At 41.6% G+C, this 21,135-nt stretch overlaps 1 protein-coding gene across 5 annotated transcripts in view; it reads right to left on the bottom strand.

Moving 5' to 3' along the window:
• Positions 1-21,135, bottom strand: part of agtpbp1 (ATP/GTP binding carboxypeptidase 1) — a 91,078-nt gene that overhangs the window by 23,824 nt on the left and 46,119 nt on the right. For all 5 annotated transcript variants that reach the window (XM_060931400.1, XM_060931404.1, XM_060931403.1 and 2 more), the window contains exons 14-21: positions 20,052-20,521; positions 19,593-19,676; positions 19,375-19,461; positions 17,521-17,669; positions 14,908-14,995; positions 13,598-13,742; positions 13,352-13,502; positions 9,486-9,666 (exon numbers count right to left, since the gene is read on the bottom strand). In XM_060931400.1, the coding sequence (XP_060787383.1) occupies positions 9,486-9,666; positions 13,352-13,502; positions 13,598-13,742; positions 14,908-14,995; positions 17,521-17,669; positions 19,375-19,461; positions 19,593-19,676; positions 20,052-20,521 (1,355 nt within the window). The remainder of the gene's footprint in view (positions 1-9,485; positions 9,667-13,351; positions 13,503-13,597; positions 13,743-14,907; positions 14,996-17,520; positions 17,670-19,374; positions 19,462-19,592; positions 19,677-20,051; positions 20,522-21,135) is intronic.

Below are 21,135 nucleotides of genomic sequence, written 5' to 3'. Positions count from 1 at the left end.
CTGTACGGAGGAATGGGCTAAAATTCCTCCAAGGCGGTGTGCAGGACTGACCAACAATTACCAGAAACGTTTAGTTGCAGTCATTGCTGCACAAGGGGGTCACACCAGATACTGAAAGCAAATGTTCACATACTTTTGCCACTCACAGATATGTAATATTGGACCATTTTCCTCAATAAATAAATGACCAAGTATAATATTTTTGTCTCATTTATTTAACTGGGTTCTCCTTATCTACTTTTAGGACTTGTGTGAAAATCTGATGATATTTTAGGTCATATTTATGCAGAAATGTAGAAAATTCTAAAGGGTTCACAAACTTTCAAGCACCACTGTTTGTGCTCAACCCAACTACAGTGTGAAATCATTCCGTTATAACTTTCCCCAGTTCGCCTAACGTGTGCGTGAGTTTTTCCCCCTTGTGACAGCGCGATGCAGCCCAGCCTCAGTGCACTTCAATGGCATTTGGGAGCTATGCACTTTCAATATCAAAATGCAAGACGATTATTGGACAAATACTGCGAAAACGCCCGCCCACGGACTCCCAGCCTCACAGTGGGAGGGACATGGCAAAGCTTTCCGCGAGGAGACTGGTGATTGCAGCAGCCGGATAGTTTCTTTGATTGACAGCTCGTTTCAAATATAGACAGGCAGCGGTGAATTTCAGTTCAGTCCCATGCGGATTCGCGAGTGCTGTGGTGTATTGTAAGAGATCGGCTTACATTTCGATTTCATTCATTACATACGGTTTCTACCAGCTTTTTTAGTTTGTATACATTTTCATTGTAAATAAAGTGTAAATATAATGTTGTCAAGTTTGCTATCTTAGTTCCAGAAATTTCGTTTATTTGAGTGACTGAACTTGAACTTGAGGGGGCTAGTCAGCTAGCAAGAAAGCTGCGCACGGATGCCAAGCATTGCTGATTTAATTTTGGCGAAGCCATTTGCCAGTCTTCCTTTTGAGGAAAAAATTAAAGAGCAGGGTAGACCAACGCCTCAAATTGACTTGGTGAAAAAGGTAGGGAATAATACTCGTTCCTTTCAGCTCTCCTGGTACAAGAAAGTGAATTGGCTAACAGCAAGTGACCCACATCAACAACAGTAAATAGGCTACTTTAGTAATATGTCATGGATGGACCAAAAATATAGAATCTATTTAAAATGTTTATGCTGAGTATATTATATTGGAATATATATTTCTCTGGATATGAATTAAACACAGCTACAATTTGGAAAACATTTCTAAACAAAAACACAGCCGGGAACATTTCACACTACAGACCTGAATTAAAAGTGAAGGGTTATCAAAATTGTCAATAAAACATTTCTCAGTCAAAATAAGTAAAATATAGGGAAAGTGTCATTGAATGAAATGTGTGGCACCCAGCTCTATGTTTGGCTCCCCAAGGTCAGTGCTTGTGCCTATTCCAGAACACTCTGCTGTTACTGCTGAGGTTCCTGACAAAGAGCTGCTTTCAATAATGATCAATTTTTAAACAACATGCCACATGCCACAATTTTAAAATATAAAATGTTAAAATATACCCCCCCCCCCAACACCACCATCATGTATATTGGACAGTAGGCTAATGGGCCAAAAGAACCTGTTATTTCACAGTTTGTGACCCTGCCAACAATCAGCCAGATCAGAGGCAAGAGTATGGGCAAAATTGATGTGTTTTTTCTTTTAAAATCTGGAAATATCGTCACCGACCAGCCTCCTGTTTGAAAGACTACCAGCCGCCACTGTATTTGATTCATATTGCACTCAAAATACAGCAGCACATTATTTCATGTCATACTCATGAATTTTATTGTTTACATTTCAAAATAAACAAAAACATTTCCATTTAGATTCTTGCAACACATTAAAAAAATTGGGACAGTAAAGCATTTACCACTTTGTAATGTTGCCATTTCTTCTCACAACACTGAAAAGATGTTCAGACACTGAAGACACCAAGTGATGAAGCGTTTCAGGTGTTATTTTGTCCCATTCTTCCTGCAAAGAGGTTTTAAGGTGCGCAACAGTACGGGGTCGGTGCTGTGGTTATGTTTCAAAATTCACCACACATTCTCTACAGGGGACAGAGGGGACAGGTACCCTCTCCTTCCACAGCCATGCCTTTGTAATGTATGCAGAATGTGGTTTTCCACGGTCTTGTTGAAATATTCCTAGAAAACGTGTCATCCTGAGGGCAGCATATGTTGCTCCAAAATCTCAATATACTTTTCTACATTAATGCTGTCATCACAGAAGTGCAAGTTATCTTGGCCAAGGGCACTGACACAACCCCATACCATTGATAGACCCGGGCTTTTGGACTTCTTCCTGGTAACAGTCTGGATGGTACCTGCTGTCTTTGGTCCAGAGCACATGTCATCTATTTCTTACAAAAAAAAAAAGACCTGGAATACTGATTGGTCTGACCACAATACATGTTCCCACTGTGTGATAGTCCATCCCAGATGTCTCCAAGCCCAAAGAGGTCAACGGCACTTCAGGACACAGTTAACACAAGGCTTCCTTTTTGCACACTAAAGTTTTAACTGGCATTTGTGGACGTAACTATTTTAGTGCTTGACAAAGGCTTGCCAAAGTAATCCTGATCCCATGTGGTTACAGCCCCGCCTAGCAGTATTGGCACCCCTTAATTTAATTCACAACTTTTGTAATATCTCCAAAAATAAATGGAAATGGACACAATTTGCAATACCAAGATCTTTTAATTGAAGGTCCAAAGGAACTGAAAAGTTGTTTTCGTTCAAAATAGGCATTTTAATTTCTAAGACAACAAAAAACAGAAATACAGCAGGTGCAGGAATATTGGCACCCCTCCTTAGTATTTGGTTGCACACCCTTTGGCAGCGATGACGGCCTCCAAACGTTTCCTGTAGCCATCAATGAGCTTCTTGCATTTGTCTTGTGGTATTTTCTCCCACTCTTCCTTCGCTATGCGCTCTAGGTCTTGGATATTTGAAGGATTCCTTCTGCCAATGGCAGATTTCAACTCCCCCCAAAGATTCTCAATTGGATTGAGGTCAGGACTCATTGCTGGCCATTTCAAAACAGTCCATTTTTTCTTTTCTAACCATTTTTGTGTGCTTTTAGATGTGTGTTTGGGGTCTTTGTCCTGCTGGAGTACCCAAGATCTTCGCCTCAGACCGAGCTTTCTTACACTGGGCAGGACATTTTGCTCCAAAATCTGTTGATAATCTTCAGATTTCATAATCCCTATGACACGGGTAAGGCCTCCAGTCCCAGATGCAGCAAAGCAGCCCCACAGCATTATTGATCCTCCACCATGCTTGACTGTTGGTAGGGTGTTCTTTTCTTTGAATGCTTCATTGCAGCGCCTGTAAACATACTGCCTGTGAGAATTCCCAAAAAGCTCTACTTTTGTCTCATCTGTCCACAGGACATTTTCCCAGAAAGACTGTGGCTTGTCCAGGTTCTCTTTCGCAAACTCCAGACGCTCCTTTTTGTGTCTTTTTTTCAATAATGGGGTCTTCCTTGGCCTCCGCCCATGTAGCCCTGCTGTGTTGAGTGTGCGCCTTATGGTGCTTCTTGAAACAGTTACCCCAGACTGTTCCAGGTGGGCCTGCAGGTCCGTAGATGTTAACTGAGGTGATTCTGCCACCAAATCGCACCAACCTTCGACGACTTCTATCATTGATTTTTCTCTTACCCCCACGCCCAGGGAGGTTCTTGACAGTTCCATGCTTCAAATATTTCTTAATAACATTACGCACTGTTGACACAGGGATACCAAGCTCTTTGGAGATGGCTTTATATCCTTTGGAGCTCTTGTGTTTGTCAACAACTGCATTTCTTGTTTCTTCAGACAGCTCTTTTGTCCTCATCATTGTGAAAAAGGGACTGAGTGAAACAGTTGGTTTTTCAAAACACAAATCTCATCATTCATTGGCCATTTCATGTCACATGGGCACAGACAGGTCTTCACAGGTGATTTCCATTTCTAATTTACCATACAGTAGGTGAGTCAAATTAGGTTTAGTTAGGTTAGGTTTCAGGACTAACAGCAAAGGGTGCCAATACTAGTGATACAGCAAGATTGACCTTTTTCATTTTTTTTTCACTCTAATTGTTTATTTTTTTTATTTTGTTGATACTTTGCTCTTTTATATTAACCACGAGCTATCTGTAGAAAAATTCTGCATCACTACATCACTTTTGTTCAGGAAATGCTTAACTTTAAGTACATAAACTTCAAGGGTGCCAATACTACTAGGCGGCACTGTATATCAGCTATAGATGAACGATGGTTTTTGATGCAGTGCCGTCTGAGGGATTGGAGCTCACAAGTGTTCCGCTTAGGCTTGTGCCCTTTGCCCTTTATACACTCAAATTCCTCCAGCTTTCTTGAAACATTTCATGAGATTATACACCACAGAGAGTGAAATATCTAAATCCCCTCATATCTTTGTTTGAGGAACATTGTTTTTAAACATTTCAATAATTTTTTCATGCATCTGTTGACAAACTGGAGATCCTTGACCCATCTTTGCTCCTCAGAGACTAGCCCTTTCCTGGATACCGATTTTGTACTAAATCATGATTACAATCACCTGTTGGCATCACCTGTTTCAAGTCACATCATTATTTGATTGCTTTACCTCATTACTAGCCCTAAATTTCCCCAGTCCCATTTTTTTTGGAACATGTTGCCTGAATTGCAGGGATGGATGGATGGACGCTAACAAATGAAATGGAGTTGAAAAGACAAAAACATGAAATAAGATACAAGTCAAAGTTAATTTAGAAATCGTTGCTTTCTGTTTTTAGTCCGGGAGCCATGGGGTCGGACCCGGAATTTTTGGTTAAAGTTTTTTTTTTTGCTTTATCTTATAGATTTGAGGTAGCTCTTCAAGATTTAAGAGGGTGCCCGGTGATATCCCTTGGGCAATTTCATATATTAACCCTTTAATGCCCTATATGCCCAAATAATGGAAGAAAATACAAAAAAAATAATATCAGTGTAAATACTGATATTAAATGCACCAAGTTGGCTGTATCTGATAGGTATTCACATTTTTCTCTATATTTGTCATTTAAATACATCAAATGTGGATTAATTAACCCTTTCATAACTTTTCCAAATTAGCGATTTTTATACAAGTATTACATAAACTCTACAGTTAATACAAAATAATGATCAATATCTATGTAAGAACTATACAGCATGCAAAAGAACTATATACAGCATGCACACACACACACTAATGACCAATAACTATGTAAAAGAACTATATACAGCATGCATACACTCACACCAATGATCCACTATGTAAACGAACTATATACAGCATGTATACACTCACACCAGTGATCCACTATGTAAAAGAACTACAGCATGCAATAGAACGATATACAGCATGCATACACTCACACCAGTGATCCACTATGTAAAAGAACTACTGTATATACAGCATGAAATAGAAATATATACAGCATGCATATACATTCACACCAGTGATCCACTATGTAAAAGAACTATATACTACAGCATGCAATAGAACTATATACAGCATGCATATACACTCACACCAGTGATCCACTATGTAAAAGAACTATATACAGCATGCAATAGAACTATATACAGCATGCATATACACTCACACCAGTGATCCACTATGTAAAACTACAGTATGCAATATATCAAGCATGCAAAATGGCATATACAGCATGCGCGCACACACACAAGAATAGCAAAAGATACTGATTTTCAATTAACCAAATTGGCTGTACAGTATTCACGCTTTACTGTCATTCAAATTAGTCAAACATGTAATTGACCCTTTCATAAATTTGCAAAATTAACAATTCTGATACAAGAACTACAGTACATAAAGCATGTACGTGCATGCATGCATGCACACGCACACACACATGCACACACACTAATGAGCAATAATTATGTAAAATAATTACATACAGTATGCAAACACACACACAAAACACAAAAACTATTTAAGGAAAAAACTAAGAGTTCAGATGAAAAAAAAAACCCTCTAAACCCTTTGCCATTGCTTAGTGTCTGTAAAAATATGCTTATGTACTGGATGCCAGCTAGTACAGAGGAGAATGTTAAGTAAACCTTACTCCCCAACGTTTTAAAAGTCGTGCTAGTCAGTGGAAGAGCAGTGTGGTTTGGAGTGGGGGTGAATCGGGGACAATGCCCTGAATTTTACTAGGGAACCAGGAACATTACTATTTCAACAGTCAATATCGTAAAAATAAGCAATCTATTAGCTTAATGTATTAGCTTAAGGAAACCTTACTGCCCAACGTTTTAAAAGTCGTGCTAGTCAGTGGACTGGCTAGTGCACATGACTCTCAGTCCACAAGCAGTGTGGTTTGGAGTGGGGGTGAGGGTAAGGTTAACAGACTTTTGAGATGATAATCGGGGACAATGCCCTGAATTTTACTAGGGAACCAGGGACATTACTATTTCAACAGTCAATATCGTCAAAATAAGCAATCTATTAGCTTAATGTATTAGCTTAAAAAAATCAGTGACTAGCATTTACTAGGTGAGAGTTGGGTGTGCTAGCCAGTGTTGTGAAACTATGGGTCTAGTTCACTGGTGAGCAGTGAGTACATGTCACTGCTCTTTCATGATTACAGTCAAATAGTTTCTCTGCTTAGCTTATGCGTGCTGTGATCTTTTGGGGGCAGTGTGATTGACAGAGTTAGCAAGATAGCTACACAAGTTGGCTTGAATTAGCTAATTGTGTCCCTCATATGCTCCTGCAGAAGTAAACACAAGGATGACAATGGCGTGTATGCCTAATAATTTAAGGCTCGCATTAACAACCAAAGTAATAGAGTAATAAAGGGCTTTTTGGTATAAGCCCCGCCCCCAATTGCATGGCCACACCCCCAACCATGGCTGGAACCCCACCCCCAGGCCTTAAACTCATCCTATTATCTTAACAAACACAAAAATAAGTATGATATATAGACTTTGGTGAACATAAAGTGAAGAATGTCAAAATGTCAGAATTACGCTATGACTGCAGCACATCCAACAATAAAGGGCCAATATCCGGAATTGCCCAAGGGATATCACCGGGCACCCTCTCTTATCTTAATGAGTAGACCTTGGACAACAACAAACAGCAAAAAAAAAACCTTTAACCGACGAAGCCAGGTTCAGCCAAATTTGGGCCTTTGGCTCCCGGACTATTTTATCTGCATTTTCCATAACATCCCAACTTTTTCTGATTTGGGGTTGTGGATTTGTGCTGTGAATATGTAAATAACAGTACAATTATTTGTGCTGAGCTACACCAACACAAATGGGATGAAATTAATCTAATACTGTATAGCAGACCTGGGCATTTTACGGCCCGCGGGCCGCATCCGGCTCTTTGGTTCATTCTGACCGGCCCGCGTAAGGTTAATTAGAAATTACAAAATAAACGTATTTTCTCATTTTACCTCATGCATGGACTGAATGTGCATTGCTTTTATTTTGAAGTTGTGTTCAACAAAAACGCAATGCGCGCGACATGAACATGACATGAAATCCCACGAAACCTAATCCCGCGATAACTACTTCCGTAATTTGTCCAGACCAACCACAAACTTGTACGTCATCCTTCAAACGGTCCAGCCAATCACATAGTGTGACGTCACCAGCAGGCGCCGGAGCCGATCTGTAGATCTGATACCTACACCGAATCGACTGATGATCATCTGTCAGCTGTGCTTCTCATCTCCACCTCAGACATTCAACCTGACTCTGATGCACTCGTTAAAGACCAACAGAGACTAGATTTCTCTCACTGAACAAATAAAAAACTGAAAAACACGAAATGAGGTGATTAGACTACAAATGTGGGCATCATTATTATATGATGTATCTTGCTTGATATTTGGAGTAGAAAGACAATATTGTGATGTCTTTATTGTGTTTTGGGGTGAATGTGACTAAAAAAAAAAAGGTACAAACGTTCACATTTTGTTAACCATTGTTTTGGGAAATTTGATTGAAGAAGGCTACGTTCACACTGCAGGCTGAAGTGACTCAAATCCGATCTTTTCGCCCATATGTGACCTGTATCCGATCTTTTATTGACAATATGAACGACACAGATCCGATTTTTTCAAATCCGACCCAGGCCGTTTGGATATGTGGTCCTAATTCCGATTCCTATCCGCTCTTTTCATATGCGACTTCAGTCTGAACCGCCAGGTCGCATTCATCCGACTTACACGTCATCAACAAGCCACAAACGTCACTATTCTGCGCTGAAGTAGGCGGCGGGTCTCTCAAAAAAGTTACAACAACATGGCGCATAATCACGGGCGCAGATAGAGGGTGGGACTCGTCCCACCCAGATTTAAATTCACCTCGCTCGGTCCCCCCCACTTATAGGGAGGAAAAAACGTCTATGCTGTCTTTCTTTGCATAAGGCAAACCTCACGGAAAAATCAAAAGACTACCATTCGGTTTATTGAGGTGCACAGCAGTGTATACATAGTTGCAACAATTCACATAAAACAAAGACTGATATTCGGTTGGTTGAGCTGCGCAGACTGCACAGGTTGCGAGCTCGAGCTTGGTTGCTATGGTAACCCACAATAAGTTTGACAGGCATATCGGGGTTGGTTTGCTGGCAGCTTTGTCCCCCCCAGTTTTTTGTCCCCCCCAGTTCAAAAAACGTATCTGCGCCCCTGCGCATGACATCAATGCGAGGGACGCTTCGGGCTGTGAAGGTTCTGAATCTTCTCAATGGAAGGACGCAGAGGTTAGGGAGCTGATTTCCATTTGGGGGGATGCAGCTATTCAAGCTAGATTGGATGGGTCATACCGCAACCGGGCGGTTTTACTTCCGTAAACACTGGCCATGCTCACTGCGTGTGACGTCGTCGTATCCTGCAATGCGCATGCGGAACACTTTTAGGTCGCTTTTCGTTCATACTGAGGATCACATACAAGTCGCATATATTTGTTAATGTGAACGACCTCACAAAAAATCGGATTTCACAAAAAAATCGGAATTGAGCATTAAGCCTTGCAGTGTGAACGTAGCGTAAATGACATTTTTTGTAAGGCAACCTCGTTTTTTCCATACTCTTACCAGTCTTAGCAGCTTGTAAAAACAATGTTATTTACTGCTTTATATAAAGACATACAATTAATATTATGCAGAATTTAGTTCAGCCTTTTGGTCCGGCCCTCCACGAAATTTTCTGTTTCTCATGTGACCCCATGGAAAAAATAATTGCCCACCCCTGCTGTATAGTGATAAAAATGCATGAAACATTAACACAACTCCTACACCAAAGCTCTCAATATACATACACATCTATCTATCTCTCTATCTATCTCGATTACTTAAGAGCGACTTATTGTCTGGACGATACAATACATTTAAAGAAATACAGGAACTGGCCAAACTGGATAGAGTGGAGGACTTCCCACTGACGTGTGTGTGTGTGTACACACACATACTTGCCATTGATGACTCCGTCTGGGTTGAGCATCGGGACGATTTTGAAGATGTAGCTCTCTCGAAGGCTCTGTGCCAGAGGGCTGGAGCTCATCAGGAACTCCAGTGTGCCCTTCATTACCCAGCTGGCGTTGGTTTCTCCGGGGTGAACCCGCGCTGAGAGGAACACCAGCGGCCGGTTCCCTGCACACACCACAGCCATCAAGTTCAGATTTTAATCACAGGGATCACAACGTTTGGCTTTGTTCAAAGCAACTTATGCAGCATTTACACCAAATTCAGTGCCTTGCAAAAGTATTCCTCCCCCTTGGTGTTTGTCCCGTTTTATCGCATTACAAGCTGGGTTTCATGTTGCTTGCTTAGTAGCATTGCAGAGTCTCTGGTCTGGAAGGACCCTTTGATTTATACAGACATCATGGGACAGATCATGTGACACTGACTGCACACAGGTGGATCTTAAATCAACTAATTATGTGACTTACTGTATGAAGTGAATTGGTTAGACCAGCTCTTATTTAGGGGTTTCATATGAAAGGGGGTGAATACTTATGCACACTCAGGATTTCTTTTTTTTTTTTTTTAACTTATTTGTGCCACAAACAATTTGCACCTTTACAGTTGTAGGCATGTTGTGTAAATCAAATGGTGCCAACACTCCAGAAATCCATTTTAATTCCAGCTTGTAATGCGACAAAACACCAAGGGGGGGCATGAATACTTTTGCAAGACACTGTATGTGTTGCAAATAAATGTTTTAACTGCAGTAGAAGCTCTGGGTCCCATCTTACATTCAGCACAAAGTGGCGCCAAGCACGATGCCAATGACTCTAACCAACAAAAACCTGGTCTAAAGTCAGTGGTGCAGTATTTCACGGTTATTTTCAGGGCGCTTTATCAAGATAGTGATATGGGCCTAATTAGGCAGGCAGGCACGCACACTATACTCGTTATACACACAGGGACACACAGCAGTGCACTAACAAGAAAAAAAACTTTCAAAATATATAGCTTGCAAAGTTAAAGATTATTATCGTGTACATAAAGATATATATTAACAAGGACTTTTGGTGGCATCCTGCTGTTGCTTTAGATGATCCATAGATCTGGTTCCTCTGCAGAGAAACGTTATTTTGTACTACCTGGAAAATCCGCCATTATAATAATTTTAAAAAAACAATACCACGAGTAGAGAAAAACAAAATGGCGGAGTGTGTTGCTGAACCAACCGAGGACATAAACACTACTCAGAAAAACACCCCTCCCCCCCAAACAAAAGACAAAAAAAAAGCAACAACAACAACAAAAAAAAGCATTTGATGGTGAGAACGCATTTTTATTTTTTAATAATTATTATAGCATTTTTGATAACCTGGCGACTTGTCCAGGGTGTACCCCGCCTTTCGCCCATAGTCAGCTGGGATAGGCTCCAGCTTGCCTGCGACCCTGTAGAACAGGATAAAGTGGCTACAGATAATGAGATGAGATTTTTCACAAATTGCTCCCGTCATTTCACAGGTTTGTTTACCTTCTTCATCTTTAAGCATTAAAATTTGTTGAATTTTCTTTGACCGGTTCAAAAGCTCAAAGAAGTTTGAAAATTACAGAACTGAAATGTCCAAGGAAGAATTAAAAAAACGTCTAAAACTATTCTATACCTCAGCATGACAGCACTTTCTATAAATAAATAAATAAATAACTCACTAGTCAATTCGTGCAGCCATTGATAGGTTTTTAAAGGTCCCATGGCATGAAATTTTCACTTTGAGGTTTTTTAACGTTAAAATGAGTTCCTCTGACCTTCTTAAGTCACCCCAGTGGCTAGAAATTTCATAATGTGTAAACCAAACTATGCCCAACATTTGAGAATGGAGCGTCAAAACGGCGCGTTGATAAACTCTTCCCTTTACTACGTCAGCAAGGGAGATGATCCCCACGCCCCCCCTCTGGATTCCCACCCACTGTATGGATTGCCCCGCCCAGTTGTAGTGAGGAGACCATAGAGGACACAACAACATGGCATCACCTAAGCGAGCGAAACATGGAAATTGCGCTGTACATGGATGTGACAACACAGAAAAGAGTCTGTTTTTACTGCCGACGGGAGAGCCCCTGAAGACGCAGTGGCTTAATTTTATTTACTCCAATAATACGCCGTCGAGTCTACCTAAGACGGTGTATGTTTGTCGGAAGCATTTTTCTGAGGAATGTTTCCACAACTTGGGACAGTACAGGGCAGGTTTTGCACATCAACTGTCACTGAAGCCTGGGTCCGTACCAAGCATCCCTGCCGCATCAGCAACAAACACCGAACAAGTAAGTGTATAACTGGTCGTTTTGCCGTGTTTTAAAATCGGTGCGTTAGCCTAGCAATGGCTACATTAGCTGTGCAGCTAACCGCTTCCTGCAGTTAGCCAGGTACTCTGCGTTACAAAACTAAAGAGCATGCAGCATGCTCTGTTAAACTGAGTTTAGTCTGGAAATTGACTGTAACTTATGAGCTTATGTTTGACTATTGCTCCGCAATGCATGTCTTCTGTTGGATAAGCGCTATGTTGCTGTAGTTGCTGCTTCTATCCTCTTTGGTTATGGAGTGCGTGTTCAAGCCTAGGGTATTATACGTTTGTAAACTACTACTCCGAACACTCTCACTCTCTGTTCTCTGTGTCACGTTGAGTTTACGAAAGGAGTCCGAGGGAGAACGGGGTTTTGTCTTAGCAGCGTGGCTACAGGCGCTGATAGCAGCGAGTATGTGTGTGCGCAGCTTGGTCAAGCCCCTCCCCCCATGGCCCGCCCCCACCCTCTACCCTTCCCTGCCTCCTGCTTCTCATTAGCAAAACGACGCACTGGGAAAAGCGCTGAAATGGGGCTTTCTCCCAGGAGGCTATATTTACGTGCCGAGGGTTCATTTCGAGAAAGGCTGCGGATATAACATCCGGAAACCTCCACGAGCCCGTTTAAAGCATCAACAAACCACCATGCCATGGGACCTTTAAGTCGTCCGCCTAAGCAGAAATGATTTTGTCAGACGTTTTGTATGAAGTTTTTATTTATCGAATTTGGGGGGGGGGATGCTCCATTTCTCAAAATCCAGTGAATGTGGATAGAATAAAACAATTATTCCACTCAATCTCGTCGTACATGGCTTATAGCCAACTCAAGTCTATGTACCTCGTTGGCTATCAGCTCATGTACGACTCGATTTCGTGGAATAATTGTTAATTATATCTTGGTGGGGACCAAACTTCCCCACAAAGATAAGAATATCTGATCAGTTTTGACCTCCGAAACATTTTACTCCCCCCCTTTTACAAAAATGGCAGGTTTTATCTCATCTCATCATCTCTAGCCGCTTTATCCTTCTACAGGGTCGCAGGCAAGCTGGAGCCTATCCCAGCTGACTACGGGCGAAAGGCGGGGTACACCCTGGACAAGTCGCCAGGTCATCACAGGGCTGACACATAGACACAGACAACCATTCACACTCACATTCACACCTACGCTCAATTTAGAGTCACCAGTTAACCTAACCTGCATGTCTTTGGACTGTGGGGGAAACCAGAACACCCGGAGGAAACCCACGCGGACACGGGGAGAACATGCAAACTCCGCACAGAAAGGCCCTCGCCGGCCACGGGGCTCGAACCCGGACCTTCTTGCTGTGAGGCGACAGCGCTAACCACTACACCACCGTGCCGCCCGCAGGTTTTATTTAAAAAAAAAAAATCCTTTTAGTTCCTAAGGTTAGGGTTAAAATTAGGATTACGTGTCGCATAGCATGAATTATCTACATTAATAAATATATCAATCGAAAGGTCCTCACAAGGATAATAAAGCAAAGTAAACGTGTGTGTGAGAGTGATAGACATACTGAATTGGCAGACATGGTCATTGCTGGAGGACTCTGGCATGGCTGTGATGGTCAGCAGAGGGCAGTCGTTTCCACCAAGTGTCTTGCAAAGCTGCTGCTGTCTGTAGTAGATGTGAGGCGTGCACAGAGCGTGCAGCTTCTGGAGATGCATCTGACACACACACACACGTCACATCAGACTCTGTCCTCGACACATTATTCACAGTGTATAGAAATGGACCAAAGGTCAGGAGGCTAAGCTGATACCTTCAGGGTCGAGTAAGTGTATGGGTAATGATAGGCAAAGTAACAGACATCATCCTTGTGATGAAAGGTCACAGTAAAGGTGATGGTGTAATAGGATTTGCCCTTCTGACCCCCAGCTGCGATGGAGCTCCGTGAGAAATGGTTCCTGTTTAGACAGGAAATAGATCATAGTACATGTGTCAGAAGCCTTGTGTGGATATTTTACACGTTTGTCATCATCTTCATATCTGCAAATCAGTGAGCTCGCACTGAAACAGTTATATTAAATAAGGAATACAATTATGGAGGGATGTATGGTGTATTGCAGCCCAGTATTTTTTTTTTCTTTCTCTAAATGACGGGGGAAAAAAAAAATCCCCATAGCTTGTCATGTGACCAAGAAAGCAGAAAAGCACAAACTCGTCTTTCTGGAAGACGAGTTTGTGGTACTGGAGGCTCATTTCAGGACATGTGAAATAAACATCTTAGGCCAAGTTTACATTAGACCGTATCTGTCTCGTTTTCTTCGCGGATGCACTGTCCGTTTACATTAAAACGCCTGGAAACGCCGGGAAACGGGAATCCACCAGGGTCCACGTATTCAATCCAGATCGTGTCTGGTCCGGTGCTGTGTAAACATTGAGAATACGCGGATACGCTGTGCTGAGCTCTAGCTGGCGTCGTCACTGGACAACGTCACTGTGACATCCACCTTCCTGATTCGCTGGCATTGGTCATGTGACGCGACTGCTGAAAAACGGCGCGGACTTCCGCCTTGTACCACCTTTCATTAAAGAGTATAAAAGTATGAAAATACTGCAAATACTGATGCAAATACTGCCCATTGTGTAGTTATGATTGTCTTTAGGCTTGCCATCCTTCCACTTGCAAGTGGTAAGTGATATGCACTGGGATCACACACACAGCGGCTCAGTCCCGAATCAGTGGTTGTGCGCTATACTCGCGTGCTCTGTGAGCTGCGCAAGGCCGGAGTGCGCACCCTCCAGAGGGCACTCGCTGTTCAGGGCGGAGTGATTTGGAGCGCAGGATGCCTGCGGAGCCGAGCATATCCGTGTATTGGTGTTGCTGTGTGCACGCAAATCGTGTATTGGTGTTGCTGTGTGCACACTAATCGTTTTAAAAACGTTAATCTGATGATCCGCTGATACGGTCTAATGTAAACATGGGCTTAGACTTCATATAAACAAAAACTTTGACCATATCAGATCAACGCTATGGTAATAAACACAATTAGAAAACTTTCTCTACTCATTCATCCAAAGGAAAGTGACTGAAAGATGGTGTGCATTTGGAATAAAAACGGAACTTACTTGTAGTAACAGATGTCAGATCCAGTCCGAACCCAGCGAGGGCTGCCCCTGATCGCTTCCTGTACCGAGTACATGAGTACCTGCATGCCTGCAGCAAGAACACACAGGTCTTATAAATCATAGGCACACAATGCCATGACTATTACACAGTCATTACAGAATACACAAGATAATCTTCTTACAAGATGCCTAAAAAAAATCTTCAAGTGGTGAATGGATACATCATGAGGGAGCGAAGCAACTGAGCGATACATTCACCACGTGAGGATAAACTTCATATCTTCGCACCACCGTGTAAATGTTCTCTACAATATATGAATGCAAGTTAATCAAAAGAATTTTGAATCGGTTTGCTATTTTGACCGCGTCTATTCAACGGGAAAACACTGGGAGTGATGTCATCGGAGTGAAATATCAGAAAATTATCATACATACAGGACACTTTTCCGATGGAATAAAAACATGCATTCTACTCCCTTCCCTTCTAGCGGGTTTCATTCATTTGGTTCGATAGCATGCAATATTGTTAGCATATCGCTTATCCTACGTGTATCACGTCACTCTACCCAGTGGAGAATGAGCGCTGAATATGATTTAACGACAATGCATGGTTGTCAAAAAAAACCACAACACGACGTCACATGTCGGAACTCATGCGAATATCCAGTGACAAAACTTTTCTGCTGTGCATGCGCAGAATCATTTCTTTTTCCGCCAGGAAAGAGAGAGAAGACAAGGCTGATCCAGTGCTACTGTTAGGATTAGCTATACTATAATTAAGCACTAAATAAATAAACTGAAACTAAAAAGACACGCTGAACATCCGAAAGGCTACCAAAACTTCGTTACATATTCTTCACGCATATTTACAAGAGAAAAACATACCGACAGACATCGAGAAACTGGAAAAGACACACGCCGGAGATGTAAAACTTCTGCGCTAGCGAGCGATGGTGACAATCTGTAAGCAAACATGGCTGCCAGGTTTGCTTCGTTAAATACGCAAGATTTAGAGAGAATTTTGGCTGCCAGGTCGCTCTGTTGTGTGTGGTTGTTGATGTTGATTTTAAAAGTAACTAAGTAAATTACACAGGGAAATGAATACGCAAGTCTGAGTGAAAAATGCTGTGGCGAGTGTGTGTGGAAGAGTCTGGAGACAGAAATCCTAGCTTCGTGGTCGTTAGCCTGTGCTACTAGCTCTCAATAGCAGTAGCTTGACTGCACTAGCATTGGTCTTTGCTAACAGTACTGCTGAATGCAATACTGGCTGGAAGGTGACTGCACTGCTGCGCCAACAGTGCTAACTCGTGGGTAAGCTAGCATTGGCCTTTGAGTATGCCAATATGAAAAGATTATTATTCATAAACAATAGGCTATTTTTCATGATATATCAGATATATTCCATTCAGCGAGCATGATATTGAACTCATCTTCGACTAGCTGAATGGAATATATCTGATATACCACTCAACGCCAGCCAAAATATATGTTATTTACCAGCTGGGAGGTGCGTATGGTGAAATACCGTGACCGAGGTCTTGAAAGTACTGAGCGAGGCCCTCTGGGCTGAGGTCAGTATTCAAGGCCAAGGTCACGGTATTTCACCATACGGACCGACCTTAAGCTGGTAAATAATATATTTATTTATTTATTTTTTTTCTTTACCAAATTATAACAGAAAACGAGAGCGGCCGAAAGGGAAAACCGAGCCGAGCCGCCATTTTGAATCCTCATTCACGGCTGTAATGCAAATGGCTTCCTCCTCAGTATACAAGTGCACTTCCATGGCAGGAAAAAAACCCCCAAAAAAACTACATTTTGCTGCCTATGTCGTCCCCTATTTATACAAAATTGAGTCATTCAGGATTCAGCCATGTTTTTGCTTGGCGTTAGCAACATCTACAGGCTTTTAGCTTTCTCCTGAAATGTTTTCTTTTATTTCTTCTTCCTCAGGGTAGTAAAACTTGCTTTCGCTGTGAACACTGTCGTGATCACTATCCATGCTGTAAAATTAATGCTATTCTCCTGAGAAATGCTGGCAAAAATTTATGATTTTTGATACTCTTATAAATAAATCTTATAAAAAAAAATTTAAAATAAAAATAAAATGTTGACAAAAAATGCTATCATGCTGTTTGTTGTTGTGAACGAGCGAGTCACCAGAGATCCATAACCGGGGTCTGTATCGTAGGATATGGACCCGCTCGCCAGCCAATCAGAGCGCAGGATTTGAAACCGGACCGCGAAAAAAATAATTAAATATAGGTCACTCAGATCCACGATATACTGCATTTTGTATGAAAATGTGAGATTTTCAACACGAGAAGATAAACTTCATATCTTCAAGCCAACGTGTGATTTTCTTTTTATTATACTGACGCATTCACAAAGTACCCAAATTTATTTACGTCACCGAGTTCCTCACAAGTGACATATAGAGATGTGTGTCACGGTTTTGGTTCTTCATGCCCTGGATGTAGCTCGAATGAAAAATACGAGTGGCGTATTGCCCAGTAAAACACTCATGTCCATATACCGTATATTATATAAAATGATTTTCCCCATAGTTAATTCATTATTATTTTTATCAATAAAACTCTGGCTATAGCTCACCGTAGTTGAACTGGCTGTTGGATTTTTCACAGTTGATGATGTTGAAGCGATACGGTAGCCCCACATGCATCCCGCTCACCTCACAGTAGAACCACTGGTGATAGTGGTTACTGTTGATATCTGAATTTAGCACCAAGTCGTACTCGAACCTAAAGAGCACAGGATATTAAACATTTTATAGATAAATAATATCCCATGCCATGCATCTGATATGGTTCTTTAACATGAAATACACAACGCATGACTTAATATTGTACAGGCTATTACAACCCCGATTCCAAAAAAGTTGGGACAAAGTACAAATTGTAAATAAAAACGGAATGCAATAATTTACAAATCTCAAAAACTGATATTGTATTCATGATAGAACATAGACAACATATCAAATGTCGAAAGTGAGACATTTTGAAATTTCATGCCAAATATTGGCTCATTTGAAATTTCATGACAGCAACAGATCTCAAAAAAGTTGGGACAGGGGCAATAAGAGGCTGGAAAAGTTAAAAGGTACAAAAAAGGAACAGCTGGAGGACCAAATTGCAACTCATTAGGTCAATTGGCAATAGGGCATTAACATGACTGGGTATAAAAAGAGCATCTTGGAGTGGCAGTGGCTCTCAGAAGTAAAGATGGGAAGAGGATCACCAATCCCCCTAATTCTGCACCGACAAATAGTGGAGCAATATCAGAAAGGAGTTCGACAGTGTAAAATTGCAAAGAGTTTGAACATATCATCATCTACAGTGCATAATATCATCAAAAGATTCAGAGAATCTGGAAGAATCTCTGTGCGTAAGGGTCAAGGCCGGAAAACCATACTGGGTGCCCGTGATCTTCGGGCCCTTAGACGGCACTGCATCACATACAGGCATGCTTCTGTATTGGAAATCACAAAATGGGCTCCAAAAACATGATCCAGAAGCGCAGACGTCTTCTCTGGGCCAAGGCTCATTTAAAATGGACTGTGGCAAAGTGGAAAACTGTTCTGTGGTCAGACAAATCAAAATTTGAAGTTCTTTATGGAAATCAGGGACGCCGTGTCATTCGGACTAAAGAGGAGAAGGACGACCCAAGTTGTTATCAGCGCTCAGTTCAGAAGCCTGCATCTCTGATGGTATGGGGTTGCATTAGTGCGTGTGGCATGGGCAGCTTACACATCTGGAAAGACACCATCAATGCTGAAAGGTATATCCAGGTTCTAGAGCAACATATGCTCCCATCCAGACGACATCTCTTTCAGGGAAGACCTTGCATTTTCCAACATGACAATGTCAAACCACATACTGCATCAATTACAGCATCATGGCTGCGTAGAAGAAGGGTCCGGGTACTGAACTGGCCAGCCTGCAGTCCAGATCTTTCACCCATAGAAAACATTTGGCGCATTATAAAACGGAAGATACGACAAAAAAAGACCTAAGACAGTTGAGCAACTAGAATCCTACATTAGACAAGAATGGGTTAACATTCCTATCCCTAAACTTGAGCAACTTGTCTCCTCAGTCCCCAGACGTTTACAGACTGTTGTAAAGAGAAAAGGGGATGTCTCACAGTGGTAAACATGGCCTTGTCCCAACTTTGAGATGTGTTGTTGTCATGAAATTTAAAAATCACCTAATTTTTCTCTTTAAATGATACATTTTCTCAGTTTAAACATTTGATATGTCATCTATGTTCTATTCTGAATAAAATATAGAATTTTGAAACTTCCACATCATTGCATTCCATTTTTATTTACAATTTGTACTTTGTCCCAACTTTTTTGGAATCGGGGTTGTATTATTCATGAACTGCACCTCCAATTTTTGAGAATACATTCAAATAAATCGTGCTCTTAAAACAAATCTTGCTTACTTTCGGACTTGAATTGCTTTGCGCAAGTTCCCCGATTCGAACTGCGAGTTGAACTTCAGAGACTCGCCGTCGTCGATTAACGGACACCTAAAAAAAAAAAAAATTATAAATAAAATATAAAAAATTAATTGACAGCATTAAAAAGAGAGTACTTCTTAGATTTTAAGGAATTCTTAAACATATTAGGAGAAACTGTTACAGCGTTAAAAACAACTGACCGCTGCAGGTCAAGGTCGTACACAACTTTATCCATGATATCACTGGGGTGAATGAGCCTCTCAACATCCTGGAAGATTTTTGCCCTGTTGGGAATTTTGGGGGGGGAACGACGACAAACATTTAGAAACGTTCTACAAATGATGTAATAACCCTACATTTTAAAGCACTATTTAAATTGTTACTGCAATGGTTACTTTTGCAGTAAGAAGCTTGAAACATTACTGAACACATGACCAGCAGGTGTTATTACATCATAAAATGTAAAGGCCAATCATCATCCAATATGCAAATGGACATCAGGTAAATGCAGCATTGAGGGCGTGTCTCGTTTGTATATTTACAGAATCGGAATTCATAGAGAAGAGGTGGAGGTGTTTGTCTTTTTTAGGTATTTAATGACTTTCTTTGTGAAACCATCACATCAGGGGGTCTTGGAGTGAAGTACATAAGGTACTCACCTCTGTACGCCATAAACCCTCTCGAGAATGTGCTCACGAAAGCTGGGTGCCACGTGACCAAAATAATCCGGGTAAGCCACTTCAGTGTACCCAGGCACTGAGAACGTTCCCTTCACCATCTCCAGGTACAGATCGGGGTCATGCAGAGGCAGAAGGGCAGCAGTATCGGGCACCTCAAGCTCCGCCTGCTCCCCGCCCTCTTCTTGAATCCCCGCCTCCACACAGCTTCCTCCATTCACCGGCTCAGAGGTGTCGAGAAGCAGCCGGCTCAGGCCATGTACCAACTCCCGTTCCGGAGCTTTGGAAATGGGGATGCTGTCCAAATCCACTGGTTTTTCTCCCTCGTTCTGGTGTGAGGATTTGTTTCTCGGTTTGGTGTGACCTGTGGGGATGACTATAGAGTGTTTTTGGTGCTTCGGAGCTTCAGGAGCAGGAGGTGGCGTGGATTTGGTGGTCTCAAAATCGTAGTCCTGAAAGAGAGGGCATGCAAGGTGAACGCCTAGCAGCAGTACGTCATGGTGAACGCGTTTTTTTTTTTTAAATCACCCTGAGAATGAGGTTTTAACACTTCTGAAGGAGAGCAATTTAATAAACAAGTATATTCAATATCCACCAAATAGCTCTAATGCACTTAGATCTGCAGTTCCCATCATAGCGGTTGCAGTTTACTAAGGAGTCAGGTTTGAAAAAAAAACTAGCAAGTGGTGAAATGTTTTTTGAAGTTAGAACACAATTCCCTTCATTACGACCAGTGCTGTAGTCGAGTCCCTAAACCTCGAGTTCAAGTCCAGTCTCGAGTCCCCAGTGTTCAAGTCCAAGTCATTTAAAAAAAAACAAAAACAAAAACAAAACAGGAGTCAAGTCCACTATTGATCCAAGTCGAGTCCAAGACTCCAGCTGCACCATTTGACAGTGGCTGTTTTAGCACCATTAACATTAGTTTGTTCCTGAACATGACATATGAACACGTGAATGTGCATTCTCTGTCAAGGAATGTGAAGTATTCTGTCAGAGATGGTTGGGAGATGGATGCAAGTGCAGAAGGTGTGTTTATTAATAGAAGTGAAGATGGTAAACAATCCAG

This window comes from Neoarius graeffei, chromosome 10 (assembly GCF_027579695.1).
Source record: "Neoarius graeffei isolate fNeoGra1 chromosome 10, fNeoGra1.pri, whole genome shotgun sequence".
NCBI classification, from domain to species: domain Eukaryota; kingdom Metazoa; phylum Chordata; class Actinopteri; order Siluriformes; family Ariidae; genus Neoarius; species Neoarius graeffei.
Note: the sequence above shows the minus strand (reverse complement) of the source record. Positions and strands in the feature narration are given on the sequence as shown.